The following is a 16,275-nucleotide window of genomic DNA, read 5'->3' on the forward strand; positions in this document are numbered from 1 at the left end:
AGTGCATGCAACTTATGTGACTTGTTAAGCAAATGTTTACTCCTGAACTTATTTAGGTGTGCCATGACAAAGGAGTTGAGTACTTCGTGACTCAAGACATTTCAGCTTTTCATTTTTATTAATTTCTAAACATTTAGAAAAACATATTTGCACATTTTTGGGGCATTGCGTGTAGGTCAGTTACAAAAAAAATCTCTATTTAATCCATTTTAAATTCAGGCAGTTACACAACAAAATGTGGAGAAAGTCAAGGGGTGTGAATACTTTCTGAAGGCACTGTAGGTATAGCAGAAAAAAAGAAAAGGAAATTGGGGGTGGGGAAGTAATACTCTATTAGGAAACTATTAGAATGGGGAAATTACATAAATACTGCACATTTTTCTAATGTAATTCAAAACGTCCAGAATTCATAGCTCGCATGCCTGCATGAATGGCTAATGAACAGTTTAAGGTGAATTAATTCATTTAAAAACATTTTTATACACAGACGGAATAGACGATTTGCATGTCAAACTGAAAGTTCTAAGGTCAATTTCATTTTCAAAACCTGGGGGCATTTTGTAACTTTCTAATGGAATTCATTTAATATATGCTATGGAGGAGTTTGGGAATAAGTTGCAGCGGATTTCTTTCCACACACCTCTTCTGACCCCAGTGAATATTGTTGTGTGGGAGAGGATGACTACCTTCAGCTCTCCTCATAAATACTGTATTCTACACCATTTAGTACTCCAGTAGGGGACTCCTAAATAAGTGAGATGTAGATTAGTTGTGATTTAAGGCGCTAAGTGTATTCAGTGCCAGGAAAAACCAACTTGGAATGTTTTTGTCATAAATTCAGTAGATTTGGAAACAACATCTACATATTTACAGAGGTTGATGCCTTATGGCGATAAGGAAAAGGTTCTGAAATATTTAAGTATATTTACAAATAGCCACGCTCTCACATGACTGCCACACAAATCTCACTGTGTCATACTCACATTAATCAAATAAAAATGAAGATAACACTTTATATTAAGGTCCCTCATTAATCCATTTAGTAACCATTTGTAAAGAGTTTACTTACCATTTATAAATCATTGTTCCTAAATGTCAATAAACAATCTTTAAATAGTGTTTATAAATGAGCAAAGGACTATTTTTTATGATTTATTAATGATTTGTAAGGTAATTAAAAAGGTGTTTGATCATAGTATATTCACCATTTGTAAATTGTTAATGTACTACTAATATACTTATAAACTACATATAAAGGAGTTATTGTCAACTCAAATTATTATTTATAAGGCATTTGTTAATGGTTCGGTAAATGCTTTGTCTCACAATTGACATACATATTTATAAATGTATTTAAATATGTCATGAATGGGATATTTATTAATTGTTAATGAGTGCATTTGTAAATGTGAGTACATGCACTTAATAATACATCAGTTGATAATTAATGTACATCCTTATTCATTTACTAATTATTAATAAACTATTTTGCAGCCCCTAATCTAAAATGTGCACTATATATACTTTAGATATGTTTATAAATGACTTGTTACTCGTCGGACATCTTTGCACGTGCGATAGAACAGCAGAGTATGTACTATTCTTTTTTTTACCACGACACTGGAGCTCATATTCTCCGGCGTTGTTTCCCCTAATGCAGATCTCAGCTTTAAGAAACATTTTTATCAAGAAAATATCATTCAGAATAACAGATTAGCATATTTTGAGTTTAATTACGTTACTGTGCTTAGTTAGCCGAAGTTCGACTTGAAGTTCAGTCTGCCTTCAAGTCGAATATGCCAATATGTTTTCACCGTGGTGACGGGTGAGGGATATGGCTTGAGAACATATCTCAATCCTGGGATGGAAGGAGTCGCTGTATTCCTAATTATCCAAGCCGCAAAATCGAGAAGATTGAAATACTGCTCGTTTTTTATTAAACTGCCTTTTTTCATCAGCATGCTAGGCTAGCTAATGCTAAACCAGCCCATTGGATTCCACAACACTTCTGGCAGCAACTCACCCGAAACGCTAGGCATCACATATTTCATGGAACCCCCACAACTTCTTTGTGTTGTGTACTTCTTTTACCATTGCATTTTTTAGGTACTTTTTTTGCCATTTGGTGGAGAATCAGGTATTTTTTTTTTAAATAAAGGAGAGCCGCACACCCTAGGAGCTCAGAAGCAAAAATGTAATGTCCAACGTTTCGACAGACAAGCTGCCTTCATCAGGGTATAATGACAAACACTGCGGGGTGACTCGTTTATATAGTGTCAAAAGACACACACAGGTGTCTGTAATCATGGCCGGGTGTGGCCTGATATCATTGGTTAATTCTCATATATTAAAATAGCATACAAAAAACATAAATGGATAGCGTACGATCATAGATACAATTTGGCTACATAGGCCGACAAACATTTACAATAGCAAAATCACAATAATCACAAGAATGGCTTCAAATCAAAGTCTACGTTGAGACCGAAGGGAGCAAGGGTCTTTAAATTCTCTCGGAGAATCAGGTATTGTCTACTGTGGTCAGCTTTTGGGAAGTAACAAATCATTTATAAAGTATATATAGTGCACACTTTAGATTAGGGGGATGCAAAATTGTTTATTAATAATTAGTAAATTGTTTATAAGGAGCTATATTAACCATCAACTGATGTATTAGTAAGTGCATACACTCACATCTACAAAAGCTTTTAATTAATAAATTTATGAAACTATTTACAATGAATAAATATCCTATTCATGACAAAATATAAATCCATGTAGAAATATGTATATAAATGGTCAAACCATTAATCAATCATTAACAAATAACTTAGAAAGAACTGGTTTATAAGTACATTAGTAGTACATTATACATACTATGATCAAGCACCTTATTACTTATCATATAAAAATTGTTCATAATTTAAAAAATTATAAACAACAAACAGGTTTCCAATCCACATATCAACACTATCAGATGTATCTAGTGGTTCAAGGTGTCCTAAATACATCCCCTATCCTGCTCCCTTCAGGAGAAGGGCTTGTTGTTTCTGTCTGAGTGTAGGTGGCTGGAGTTTAGACACTTCATGCTGGAGAGTGTGTGGGAGGAGCTCAGCAACAGCAAGCCCACTGATCTCACCAAGTTAAAAAGGCTTAAAAGATAACATTTGACTCTGTTAAAATAGCAATATAGAGTCAGAGTGTCTGAAAGAGAAATTGAATGCAAATGGCTAGCCAAAGAGGAAATGTAATTATGGCTGTTTTGTTTGACATGTTTAAATCCACAGCCTGTTTTTGGGGAATGGCACAATGTGTGATTTTGAAATGGGTAGAAGCTCAAGGTACTTGGACATAACACAGGAGGAATGGTGGAAAACTACAAGTGTGGTATCTCAATTTGATCACTCTGTTGTCAATGAGAATTTCAAATGAGTGTTGTGATTTACATAAATTCACTGAAAACCTGCAGTTCTATTTCTCTCTCGCTGGTTCAAACGCTAATGCAACAGACATAATACATGTCATACTACTGTAGGTCCTACTACTGCGACATTCAAATGTACAACAACCTTTGTTTTATATAGCTTAATAACACAAGATAGATATTGGTCTCCACTATGACACACAAGTGTATCCGAAATGCAGCCGTAGGTCACACCTAAACAAAGCAGACGGTAGCCTATGAAAACTAATTTCCTGTAAAAAATGATTACCTTTTTGAAAATAATCTAATTCTTCTTCTGCAGGATTATTTTACTCCTGAAATGAAACTGGATCCGATATCTGTACACTGTGTTGTTTTTGTCTCATGTTTGAACATGAGCAGTCTAAAACTGCTACAGTGTGCTGCATATGACATGGAAACCTATGACTATTGACATATTTCAACTAATCCAAGCTGACTGCATTGACTCTAGGTCCCGTCTTCTCCTCTGCTGTGATGGTAGGATGGGAGCGTCATGGGGATGTCATCCAGACAGGACAGGTAAGCATCCCTGGGCTGATGAGGAGAGGAGGCGGGCATTTTGATTTCTCACTCTGCAGCACGCTATAATTCAACGCTTCACATGCTAATCCTTCAGCCGTGCCTTTTTCAGCTTCAAGACTGATACAGCTTCTGGCTTCAAGACATGCCCCTTGACAAGGGATATGTGACAGTTTGAGGTTATATTTGGTTTACTGTATACTCCCTCCCTCAGCATACTCCTATACTGATGTGAATAATACATGGTGAAATTAACAAATGTACAGCTCTCCTGCTATCTCTCTCAGAATGACCTTCTCGATCCAAATCAGTCAGGTTTCAAGGCTGGTCATTCAACTGAGACTGCTCTTCTCTGTTTCACGGAGGCTCTCCGCACTGCTAAAGCTACCTCTCTCTCCTCTGCTCTCATCCTTCTAGACCTATCTGCTGCCTTTGATATTGTGAACCATCAGATCCTCCTCTCCACCCTCTCCGAGTTGGGTATCTCCAGCGCGGCTCACTCTTGGATTGCGTCCTACCTGACAGGGCACTCCTACCAGGTGGCGTGGCGTGAATCCGTCTCTGCACCACGTGCTCTCACCACTGGTGTCCCCCAGGGCTCAGTTCTAGGCCCTCTCCTATTCTCGCTATACACCAAGTCACTTGGCTCTGTCATATCCTCACATGGTCTCTCCTATCATTGCTACGCAGACGACACACAATTAATCTTCTCCTTTCCCCCTTCTGATAACCAGGTGGCGAATCGCATCTCTGCATGTCTGGCAGACATATCAGTGTGGATGACGGATCACCACCTCAAGCTGAACCTCGGCAAGACGGATCTGCTCTTCCTCCCGGGGAAGGACTGCCCGTTCCATGATCTCGCCATCACGGTTGACAACTCCATTGTGTCCTCCTCCCAGAGTGCTAAGAGCCTTGGCGTGACCCTGGACAACACCCTGTCGTTCTCCGCTAACATCAAGGCGGTGACCCGATCCTGTAGGTTCATGCTATACAACATTCGCAGAGTACGACTCTGCCTTACACAGGAAGCGGCGCAGGTCCTAATCCAGTCATCTCCCGTCTGGATTACTGCAACTCCCTGTTGGCGGGGCTCCCTGCCTGTGCCATTAAACCCCTACAACTCATCCAGAACGCCGCAGCCCGTCTGTGTTCAACCTTCCCAAGTTCTCTCACGTCACCCCGCTCCTCCGCACACTCCACTGGCTTCCAGTTGAAGCTCGCATCTGCTACAAGACCATGGTGCTTGCCTACGGTACTGTGAGGGGAACGACACCTCCGTACCTTCAGGCTCTGATCAGGCCCTACACCCAAACAAGGGCACTGCGTTCATCCACCTCTGGCCTGCTGGCCCCCCTACCTCTGCGGAAGCACAGTTCCCGCTCAGCCCAGTCAAAACTGTTCGCTGCCCTGGCACCCCAATGGTGGAACAAGCTCCCTCACGACGCCAGGACAGCGGAGTCAATCACCACCTTCCGTAGACACCTGAAACCCCACCTCTTTAAGGAATACCTGGGACAGGATATAGTAATCCTTCTAACCCCCCCCCCCAAAAAAAGATAGATGTACTATTGTAAAGTGGTTGTTCCACTGGATATCATAAGGTGAATGCACCAATTTGTAAGTCGCTCTGGATAAGAGTGTCTGCTAAATGACGTAAATGTAAATGTAAATGTATACACCTGGGCAAGTGATGACAAAAATCATCCATGCGATATAGATGGTGGAACTGGAATGCTGACACCACTCCACTGATATCCAGGACAACCACAGACATAGCCTGATAAACATCAGAATTCAATTAAGCAAAAATAATCAACAAAGTCAGTCCTTGAGGTCATTCCTTAATTCAATGCTATGTTACTACCACAATTAAGACACATACAGTGGGGGAAAAAAGTATTTGATCCCCTGCTGATTTTGTATGTTTGCCCACTGACAAAGAAATGATCAGTCTATAATTTTAATGTTAGGTTTATATGAACAGTGAGAGACAGAATAACAACAAAAATATCGAGAAAAACGCATGTCAAAAATGTTATAAATTGATTTGCATTTTAATGAGGGAAATAAGTATTTGACCCCCTCTCAATCAGAAAGATTTCTGGCTCCCAGGTGTCTTTTATACAGGTAACGAGCTGAGATTAGGAGCACACTCTTAAAGGGAGTGCTCCTAACCGCAGCTTGTTACCTGTAAAAAAGACACCTGTCCACAGAAGCAATCAATCAATCAGATTCCAAACTCTCCACCATGACCAAGACCAAAGAGCTCTCCAAGGATGTCAGGGACAAGATTGTAGACCTACACAAGGCTGGAATTGGCTACAAGACCATCGCCAAGCAGCTTGGTGAGAAGGTGACAACATTTGGTGCGATTATTCGCAAATGGAAGAAACACAAAAGAACTGTCAATATCCCTCGGCCTGGGGCTCCATGCAAGATCTCACCTCGTGGAGTTGCAATGATCATGAGAACGGTGAGGAATCAGCCCAGAACTACACGGGAGGATCTTGTCAATGATCTCAAGGCAGCTGGGACCATAGTCACCAAGAAAACAATTGGTAACACACTACGCAGTGAAGGACTGAAATCCTGCAGCGCCCGCAAGGTCCCACTGCTCAAGAAAGCACATATACATGCCCGTCTGAAGTTTGCCAATGAACATCTGAATGATTCAGAGGACAACTGGTGAAAGTGTTGTGGTCAGATGAGACCAATATGGAGCTCTTTGGCATCAACTCAACTCACCGTGTTTGGAGGAGGAGGAATGCTGCCTATGACCCCAAGAACACCATCTCCACGGTCAAACATGGAGGTGGAAACATTATGCTTTGGGGGTGTTTTTCTGCTAGGGGGACAGGACAACTTCACCACATCATTTGACGGGGCCATGTACTGTCAAATCTTGGGTGAGAACCTCCTTCCCTCAACCAGGGCATTGAAAATGTGTCGTGGATGGGTATTCCAGCATGACAATGACCCAAAACACACGGCCAAGGCAACAAAGGAGTGGCTCAAGAAGAAGCACATTAAGGTCCTGGAGTGGCCTAGCCAGTCTCCAGACCTTAATCCCATAGAATATCTGTGGAGGGAGCTGAAGGTTCAAGTTGCCAAACGTCAGCCTTGAAACCTTAATGACTTGGAGAAGATCTGCAAAGAGGAGTGGGACAAAATCCCTCCTGAGATGTGTGCAAACCTGGTGGCCAACTACAAGAAACGTCTGACCTCTGTGATTGCCAACAAGGGTTTTGCTACCAAGTACTAAGTCATGTTTTGCAGAGGGGTCAAATACTTATTTCCCTCATTAAAATGCAAATTTATAACATTTTTGACATGCATTTTTCTGGATTTTTTTGTTGTTATTCTGCGTCTCACTGTTCATATAAACCTACCATTAAAATTATAGACTGATCATTTCTTTGTAAGTGGGCAAACGTACAAAAACTTTTTTCCCCCACTGTACCTAATTAAAGCACAGAATTAAGGCACACTTAAGGCAAAGAACAAATGTGGGTTAAATACCACATCTTAAAGGCTACTCATGTAAAATTCATTTAAAGTGAGTTTTTTGCTTCTTCTGTTTCCCTTTAGATTTAGTCTGTCTAGTTTTCTTCTGGGGAGGAAATGCGGGGAATACGCCTATATTTTGGGAAGAAACTTGATTTCACTGAAAGAACTTTGGTGTACTTTGCCTCAAGCTAAACTGGCAAAATGATCTACATTTTTAAGAGTAGAGAGCAAAGACTGGTATCCTCTTCAACTTTGCACAACTGCTCACGTAAGCTGTACTGTCGGGCTCTGTCGGGAAAAAGGTTGCCTACGCTAAAATAAGTCTGCCTCATCAACTTCTTATCATCTTATGCAAGAAAACATATCATCCCATGGCTGCTCTTATCTACACTGAACAAAAATATAAACGCAACATGCAACATTTTACTGGGTTACAGTTCATATGAGGAAACCAATCAATTGAAATTAATTCATTAGGCCCTAATCTATGGATTTCCCATGACTGGGAATACAGATATGCATCTGTTTGTCACAGATACCTTTAATAAAAAGTAGGGGCGTGGATAAGAAAACCAGTCAGTATCTGGTGTGGCAACGATTTATTTGCCTCATGCAGCATGACACATCTCCTTCGCATAGAGTTGATCAGGCTGTTGACTGTGGCCTGTGGAATGTTGTTCCACTCCTCTTCAATAGCTGTGTGAAGTTGCTGGATATGAGTGAGTTTGCAGCCCATGGAAGAACTGGGATATTTTCAGCTTACAGGAATTGTGTACAGATCCTTGCAACATGGGGCCATTCATTGGGCTCCCGAGTGGCGCTGCTGTCTAAGGCACTGCATCTCAGTGCTAGAGGCATCACTACAGACCCTGGTTCGATTCCAGGCTGTTCCAGGCGGATGAATGGCACGACAATGGAACTCAAGATCTTATCGGGGTACCTCTGTGCATTCAAATTGCCATAGATAAAATGCAATTCTGTCCATAGCTTATGGTTGCCCATACCCCACTGCCACCATGGAGCACTCTGTTAACAACGTTGGCATCAGCAAACCGCTCGCCCATACAACGCCATACACAATGTCTGCCATTTGCCTAGTACAGTTTAAATCGAGATTCATCCATGAAGAGCACACTTCTCCAGCATGCCAGTGGCCATCGAAGGTGAGAATTTGCCCACTGAAGTTGGTCACGACGCCAAACTGCAGTCAGGTCAAGACCCTAGTGAGAATGACAAGCACGCAGATGAGCTTCCCTGAGACAGTTTGTGCAGAAATGTTTGGTTGTGCAAACCCACAACTGTTCGGATGGTTGGTCTCAGACAATCCGCAGGTGAAGAAGCCAGATGTGAAGGTCCTAGACTCGTGTGGTTACATGCGGTCTGCGGTTGTGAGGCAGGTTGGGCGTACTGCCAAATTCTCTAGAATGACGTTGGAGTCGGCTCATGGTAGAGAAACGAACATTCATTTATTGACCCCAGCACAAGGTGCACGTGTGTAATGATCATGCTGTTTAATCAGTTTCTTGATATTCCACACCTGTCAAATTGATGGATTATCTTGGAAAGGAGAAATGCTCACTAACAGGGATGTAACCAATTTGTGTACAACATTTGAGAGAAAGTTGCTTTTTGTATGTAAAAATTCAGGGATATTTATTTCAGCTCATGAAACATGGGACCAACACTTTACATATTGCGTTTATATTTTTTTCAGTGAATAATCTTTGTCTATCATGGATTATATCAAACACCCTCCCTGACACTGGCAACTCTTGTCTGAACCCTTGGTTGGAAAAACTACTACTGGTTTGATCTGGTGAAAAGCCATTTGCCCTGCTCTATTGTGTCTTGAAATAGGAAGGACAGATTCATATTTTACGTTGTTACACGCAGTTGACTTGACACATTTAGCCTCATGATTGCTTCCCATCTTGTACCAAATATGAAACTCCTGCTCTTTCCATGACATAGACTAAGCAGGTGAATCCAGGTGAAAGCTATGATCCCTTATTGATGTAACCTGTTAAATCCATCTCAAACAGTGTAGATGAAGGGGAGGAGACAGGTTAAAGAGGGAATTTTAAGCCTTGAGACAATTGAGACATGGATTGTGTATGTTTGCCATTCAGACGGTGAATGGAGAAGACAAAAGATTTAAGTGCCTTTGCATCGGGTGTTGCAGTAGGTGCCAGGCTCACCGGTTTGAGTGTGTCAAGAACTGCAACACTGCTGGGTTTTTCACTCTCAACAGTTTCCAGTGTGTATCAAGAATGGTCCACCACCTGAAGGACATTCAGACAACTTGACACAACTGTGGGAAGTATTGCAGTCAACATGAGCCAGCATCCCTGTGGAACGCTTTGACACCATGTAGAGTCCATGCCCCGACGAGTTGAAGCTGTTCTTAGGGCAAAAGGGGTGCAACTCAATATTAGAAAGGTGTTCCTTATGTTTAGTACACTCAGTGTATATACGATAATTGGGATTTTTAGCAAATTACAAAATCATCACATTTTTACTGTCTAGAATTGGCATGTGGTTGGGGCTGATATTTAAAAGTTCCAATTGTTCACTGAGAAACAAGGAGACGTAACGTCTAAAATGTATTGAAACTGTGGAAATCACTTGCCGTAATGTCACCAAATGGATTTAATAACTATTCAAACCCCCGTTGCTATATAATTAGCGAGTGGCTGTGCCCATTGCCTCCTGAATAGCATGAATCAATTAGTCAGTCATTTATATGCATAACTTGTATGATTTTTCAAGGCCTTCTACTTGGCTGAGTGAGTTTTTTTGGTTCTATTCAATCAGACATCCTGCATTCTCAGCAAAGAGACACACATTTACTGCCGCTAATGAGGACTGATAGCAAACTTTTAACATACTTTTGATATCTGCACTGTTTTTCAGAGGAAGAAAGTTTGGGAACCCCTGGTGTAAAGTAACTAAGTAAAAATGCTTTGAGGTGCTTTAGTAGTAGGTTTTCTGGGTATATGTACATTACTATTTTTAATGGTCCAATTCACGCACTTATCAAGAGAACATGTAGTCATCCCTACTGCCTCTGATCTGGTTCACTCACGAAACACAAATGCTTCATTTGTAAATGATGCGTGAGTGTTGGAATGTGCCACTGGCTATCTATAAATAAATGAAAAACAAGAAAATCGTGCCATCTGGTTCGCTTAATATTCGTATTTTTAAATGATTTATAGCATTTACTTTTCTTTTTGATATTTAAGTACAGTTTGGCAACTACATTTACCTTTGATACGTAAGTATATGTCACGTCCTGACCAGCAGATGGAGCTATTGTATTAGTTTTGGGGTCAGGACGTGGCAGTTTTTGTGTATGTGAATGATTGTGTTGTTGATTGGGACTTCCAATTGAAGGCAGGTGTGTTGAGTTGCCTTTGATTGGAAGTCCTATATAGGTGTGTGTGTTTTTCTTTGGGGTTGTGGGTGGTTGTTTTTGCACTGCGTTTAATAGCCCGAAGAACTGTTGCTGTTGTCACCTTTATTGTTTTGTCAAGTGGATGCTTTACTCCTTTTTTTAAATTAAATATGAGTATTCACATACCTGCTGTGCCTTGGTCTTCTCTCCATGACAACTTCTGTTACAGTATATTTACAACCAAATACTTTTAAACTTTTACTCAAGCAATATTTTCCTGGGTGACTTTCACTTTTTCTCGAGTCTTTTTCTATTAAAGGGCAACTCCACCATTTATCATTTTCGTTATCGCCAGCACAATACCATTGTCTACATATGTGAAAATGGCATATTTCTAGGTTTTGTAGGGGGGAATATAATTAAAAAGTTATACCCTATGACAGATTTGCGCATAGCTGCAGGAAGTAGGGGTGCTGAGGGTGCTGAAGCACCCTCTGATAAATCACAATACATTTTAAAAAATCATGTAAAGAATTTATTAAATAATAGAACAAATTTTTTTTGCATTAGGCTTTTATTACTGTTGACAAAAAAAAATAGACCTCAGCAAAGCACCCCACCCCTCACCCACCAAAATAATACTGCAAAAATGTGTTTAAGAAGAAAACATTTTGGCCTGATTACAAATCATTATGTTTGGGGCAAATCAAACACAACACATCACTGAGGCTCCCTCTTCGTATTTTCAAGCATGGGGGTGGCTGCCACTCATGTTATGAGTAGGTTTGGTATCGGCAAGGACCAGGGAGTATTTTTTTGAATTAAAAGAAACGGAATAGAGCTAAGCACAGGCAAAATCTTACAGGGAATCTTGTTTCAGTCTGGTTTCCAGCAGGCACTGAGAGAAAAATGCGTCTTTCAGCAGGACAATTAGCTAAAACACAAAGCCAAATATACACTGGAGTTGCTTACGACATTGAATGTTCCTGAGTGTCCTAGTTACAGTTTTGACTTAAATCAACTTGAAAATCTATGACAATACTTGAAAATGGTTGTCTAGCAATGATCAACAACCAACTTGACAGAGCTTGAATGTTTTAAAGAATAATGTTCAAATATTGTACAATCCAGGTGTGGAAAGCTCATAGAGACTTAACCAGAAAGACTCACAGCTGTAATCGCTGCTAATGCTAATGACGATTCTAACATGTACTCAGGGGGTTGAATACTTAAATAGATTAGTGTTTTATTTTCCATTAACCTCTTATGGCTAGGGGGCAGTATTTTCACGGCTGGATAAAAAACGTACCCGATTTAATCTGGTTACTAATCCTACCCAGTAACTAGAATATGCATATACTTATTATATATGGATAGAAAACACCCGAAAGTTTCTAAAACTGTTTGAATGGTGTCTGTGAGTATAACAGAACTCAAATGGCAGGTCAAAACCTGAGAGATTCCTTTACAGGAAGTGGCCTGTCTGACCATTTCTGGAACTTCTTTGCCATCTCTATCTTTTACTAAGGATCTCTGCTCTAACGTGACACTTCCTACGTCGTCCATAGGCGCTCAGAGCCCGGGAAAAACCTGAACGTCGTCATCCCAGCCCCAGGCTGAAACACATTATCGCCTTTCTCAAGTGGCCGATCAAGGTACTCTGGGCTTAGGCGCGTGACCTGGTCGCCCCCGTCTTTGTGATTTTTTCCTCTGTTTGCCGAAAAGGAGATTCCCGGTCGGAATATTATCGCTTTTCTACGAGAAAAATGGCATAAAAATTGATTTTAAACAGCGGTTGACATGCTTCGAAGTACGGTAATGGAATATTTAGAATTTTTTTGTCACGAATTGCGCCATGCGCCCGACCCTTCTTTACCATTTCGGATAGTGTCTGGAACGCACGAACAAAACGCCGCTATTCGGATATAACGATGGATTATTTTGGACCAAACCAACATTTGTTATTGAAGTAGCAGTCCTGGGAGTGCATTCTGATGAAGACAACAAAGGTAATGAAACTTTTGTAATAGTAAATCGGAGTTTGATCAGGGCTAAACTTGCCGGGTGTCTAAATGGCTAGCCGTGATGGCTGGGCTATCTACTGAGAATATTGCAAAATGTGCTTTCACCGAAAAGCTATTTTAAAATCGGACATATCGAGTGCATAGAGGAGTTCTGTATCTATAATACTTAAAATAATTGTTATGTTTTTTGTGAACGTTTATCGTGAGTAATTTAGTAAATTCACCGGATGTTTGCGGGGGGTATGCTAGTTCTGAACGTCACATGCTAATGTAAAAAGCTGGTTTTTGATATAAATATGAACTTGATTGAACAAAACATGCATGCATTGTATAACATAATGTCCTAGGGTTGTCATCTGATGAAGATCATCAAAGGTTAGTGCTGCATTTAGCTGTGGTTTTGTTTTTTGTGACATTATATGCTACCTTGAAAAATGGGTGTCTGATTATTTCTGGCTTGGTACTCTGCTGACATAATCTAATGTTTTGCTTTCGTTGTAAAGCCTTTTGGAAATCGGACAGTGTGGTTAGATAAAGGAGAGTCTTGTCTTTAAAATGCTGTGAAATAGTCATATGTTTGAAAAATTGAAGTTTTCGGATTTTAGAGGAGTTTGTATTTCGCGCCACGCCCATCATTGGATATTGGAGCAGGTGTTCCGCTAGCGGAACGTCTAGATGTAAGAGGTTTTAATTAAAAAATAAATGTTCGAATTTTTACTTCCACTTTGACATTACAAAGTATTTTGTGTAGATCGTTGACAAAAAATTACAATGAAATCCATTTAATCCCACTTTGTAGCACAACAAAATGTGGAAAGTCAAGGGATGTGAATACTTTCTGAAGGCACTGTAGACACTGGTATGGTGCTGTTGATAATGAATATGATGTTGAAACGTGCCAGAAATGTCCTCTCTTAGATATTAAGCAGTTCTGGATGGGTTTCGACTAACATTTTGGTGTACAAAGCAATCTGTGAATGCTGTAGGGTCCCGTGCCGTATAGTGCCAAAAAGCCCCATCTGTCTGCCATGAAGGTCGGTAGTGTATGAGTTTATTCTTATTCAACAAAAGTGGTGCAAAATTGGTTTGGAAATTAATCAAATGCTTTCTAAATGTAGTAACAATCCCATTTTAAACAACTTACTATAAGATTTCAAATGTCTTATAACTGTAAAATAAATATGATCATACTTGGTGACAGTACCATATTGGCACTGTTTCATATTACTGAAGGACAGAGAAATTTCTCCTAAATGTCCACTGAGCGGTGCAGAGACACCCTTTAATGAAATGTGTGCAGACACTTTAGGGCAGCACAGGGTCACCTTCACCTTGGTGATGAGTGTATCCAGAGGTTGAAGGGAATGCATCCAGACAGGCAGGAAGTCCCAGCTCCACAGACTCACTGGCAGACAGCCTGCCCTGTGTATCTGCAGCATGTTCGCCACAGACACCAAGTGGAGGGTCACCTTGAAGGGCACTCCCACCCCTGCCATCACCTGCCAGGGTGAAACAGAGAGGGCAAAGATGAGTGAGGGCAGGAGCAGGTAGAGCACAGCGAACCAGCGGTACATGGTCATGCACTGCCCTAAAGTCCTGGCCATATGGGTGGGCAGGCGGGTGATGGGCGCAGGGTACCACAGCAAAATACCCAATATGTTGAAAAATAAATGACACAAGGCAACCTCTAGAACAGACCAGTGTAATATGAGAGCTATGACGAGATAATACTGGGACAGAAGACCCTGTAAACACACAAAGCCAGTAAAAAAAAGAATACAAAAACAACAGCTACGTGAAGGATTAGTTTTATGTACCTGGAAAACTGCAGCCAGCATGCCAATGCAGCCAGCTTGCCAATGCTGCCAGGATAGCTGTGGGGGTTGTCCCAATGTTTGACCCCAGTGTCAAAGAGTATGCACGCTCAATGCTGATAACACCACTACCTGAGAGCACAAGAAATCACAGTACAATGTCTTGTCATCACAGAGCCATCTAATGGGACTGAAACTCTATAGAGTAGATATTTGTTTAGTATAGAAATCAGATGGTAAATTATCTAGTTCTAGTTAGGGAATTGCATTGGCTCCCGCTGTGAAACAACTGTCAATTCTGAGATGAGATTCTTAGTGATTTGCTGTCTGAGAAAGACCTGCACAGCGGATCCCAAACTCCAGTGGATTAACCAGCCCAGTAATTGGGATTCCATGGAGCCACAGCTCCCTACCATGCTCCACTGGAGAGTCCAGCAACTGTGCAGTTATTATTGCTGATCTCAGAACGCTGAGGCAGATGTGTCCCCCAGAGAGTGTCGGATTAGAAAAAAAGCATGACTAAAAGCATGAAATGGATCCTCCACTCTCTGAAGTCACCAGACGCACATTATTAATTCATATTAATATGACCGCTTGTTTCTCCTGTAAGCATTTCATCACCAGAATATTCTTATAAACAAAAAGAGCCAAACAAGAACTGCATTTTTCAATTGGGTGAATGTCCCACTGACTTTGAGAGGTCTGAGAAAGCTTTGCCATGCCAAAGCTTGAAGATTAAGTACTGCCACACTTCTTCAGGAACTCAAATGTGTGTCACCACCTCAGAGGAATTAGTTATTTAGTAATAGAATACCATAGTAGCTTTGAAGATTCCAGGGCACATATTATTAAAGCATCTCAGAGTAGGAGTGCTGATCTAGGATCAGTTTTGTATTTTAGATCATAATGAATAAGATCTGTGAGTCAGTATGTTAGTGTGTCAGTATTTGTAGCTCTCACCTATGAGAGGAGTGATGGCAGAGGAGAACACTGAACTCCTCTGGACCATGAAGGTCATGCCAGCCCCCACCAGGATGGCCGGGTAACCTGCCCGCCAGCCAAACGGGTAGGGGGAGTCTGGAGAGGGGGAGAGAAGGGGATTCATATTACTTTCTGTATGTGAAGTTTCTGTAATGAACTTTCAGGGGAAATATGTGGGATGCTGGTGTTGTTGTTATTTTGCATCCTGTATTATCTAGCTCTGTGTTTACAGATTTATTTAAGCTTTGCTTATACTTAAGAGATTTCCCCATACAACTTAAATGTAGCTATGCTTACTAAATTAGTATGTCAGCTATATTGTAGTGCTTATGTAAAAGCTCTGCAGAGCCTCAAATAAGCTTTGCAGAGCCAATCAACGCCACCTCAAATCGGCACCATGTCAAATAGATATTCACTGCAATCATACACCACAGTGATTCCAAAAAAAAGGCAATGCTTCAGTGCCTTCGGGAAGCATTCATATTCCTTGACTTATTCCACATTTTGTTGTGTTACAGGCTGAATTAAAAATGGACTGAATAGATTTTTTTCCTCACCCATCTA

At 40.8% G+C, this 16,275-nt stretch overlaps 1 protein-coding gene across 1 annotated transcript in view; it reads right to left on the reverse strand.

Moving 5' to 3' along the window:
• Window positions 1-16,275, reverse strand: part of LOC106602812 (sodium-dependent phosphate transport protein 2A-like) — a 58,695-nt gene that overhangs the window by 23,481 nt on the left and 18,939 nt on the right. The window contains exons 6-8 of the mRNA XM_045716242.1: window positions 15,691-15,807; window positions 14,734-14,862; window positions 14,234-14,603 (exon numbers count right to left, since the gene is read on the reverse strand). Of these exons, the coding sequence (XP_045572198.1) occupies window positions 14,234-14,603; window positions 14,734-14,862; window positions 15,691-15,807 (616 nt within the window). The remainder of the gene's footprint in view (window positions 1-14,233; window positions 14,604-14,733; window positions 14,863-15,690; window positions 15,808-16,275) is intronic.

Source organism: Salmo salar, chromosome ssa04 (assembly GCF_905237065.1).
Source record: "Salmo salar chromosome ssa04, Ssal_v3.1, whole genome shotgun sequence".
NCBI classification, from domain to species: Eukaryota; Metazoa; Chordata; class Actinopteri; order Salmoniformes; family Salmonidae; genus Salmo; species Salmo salar.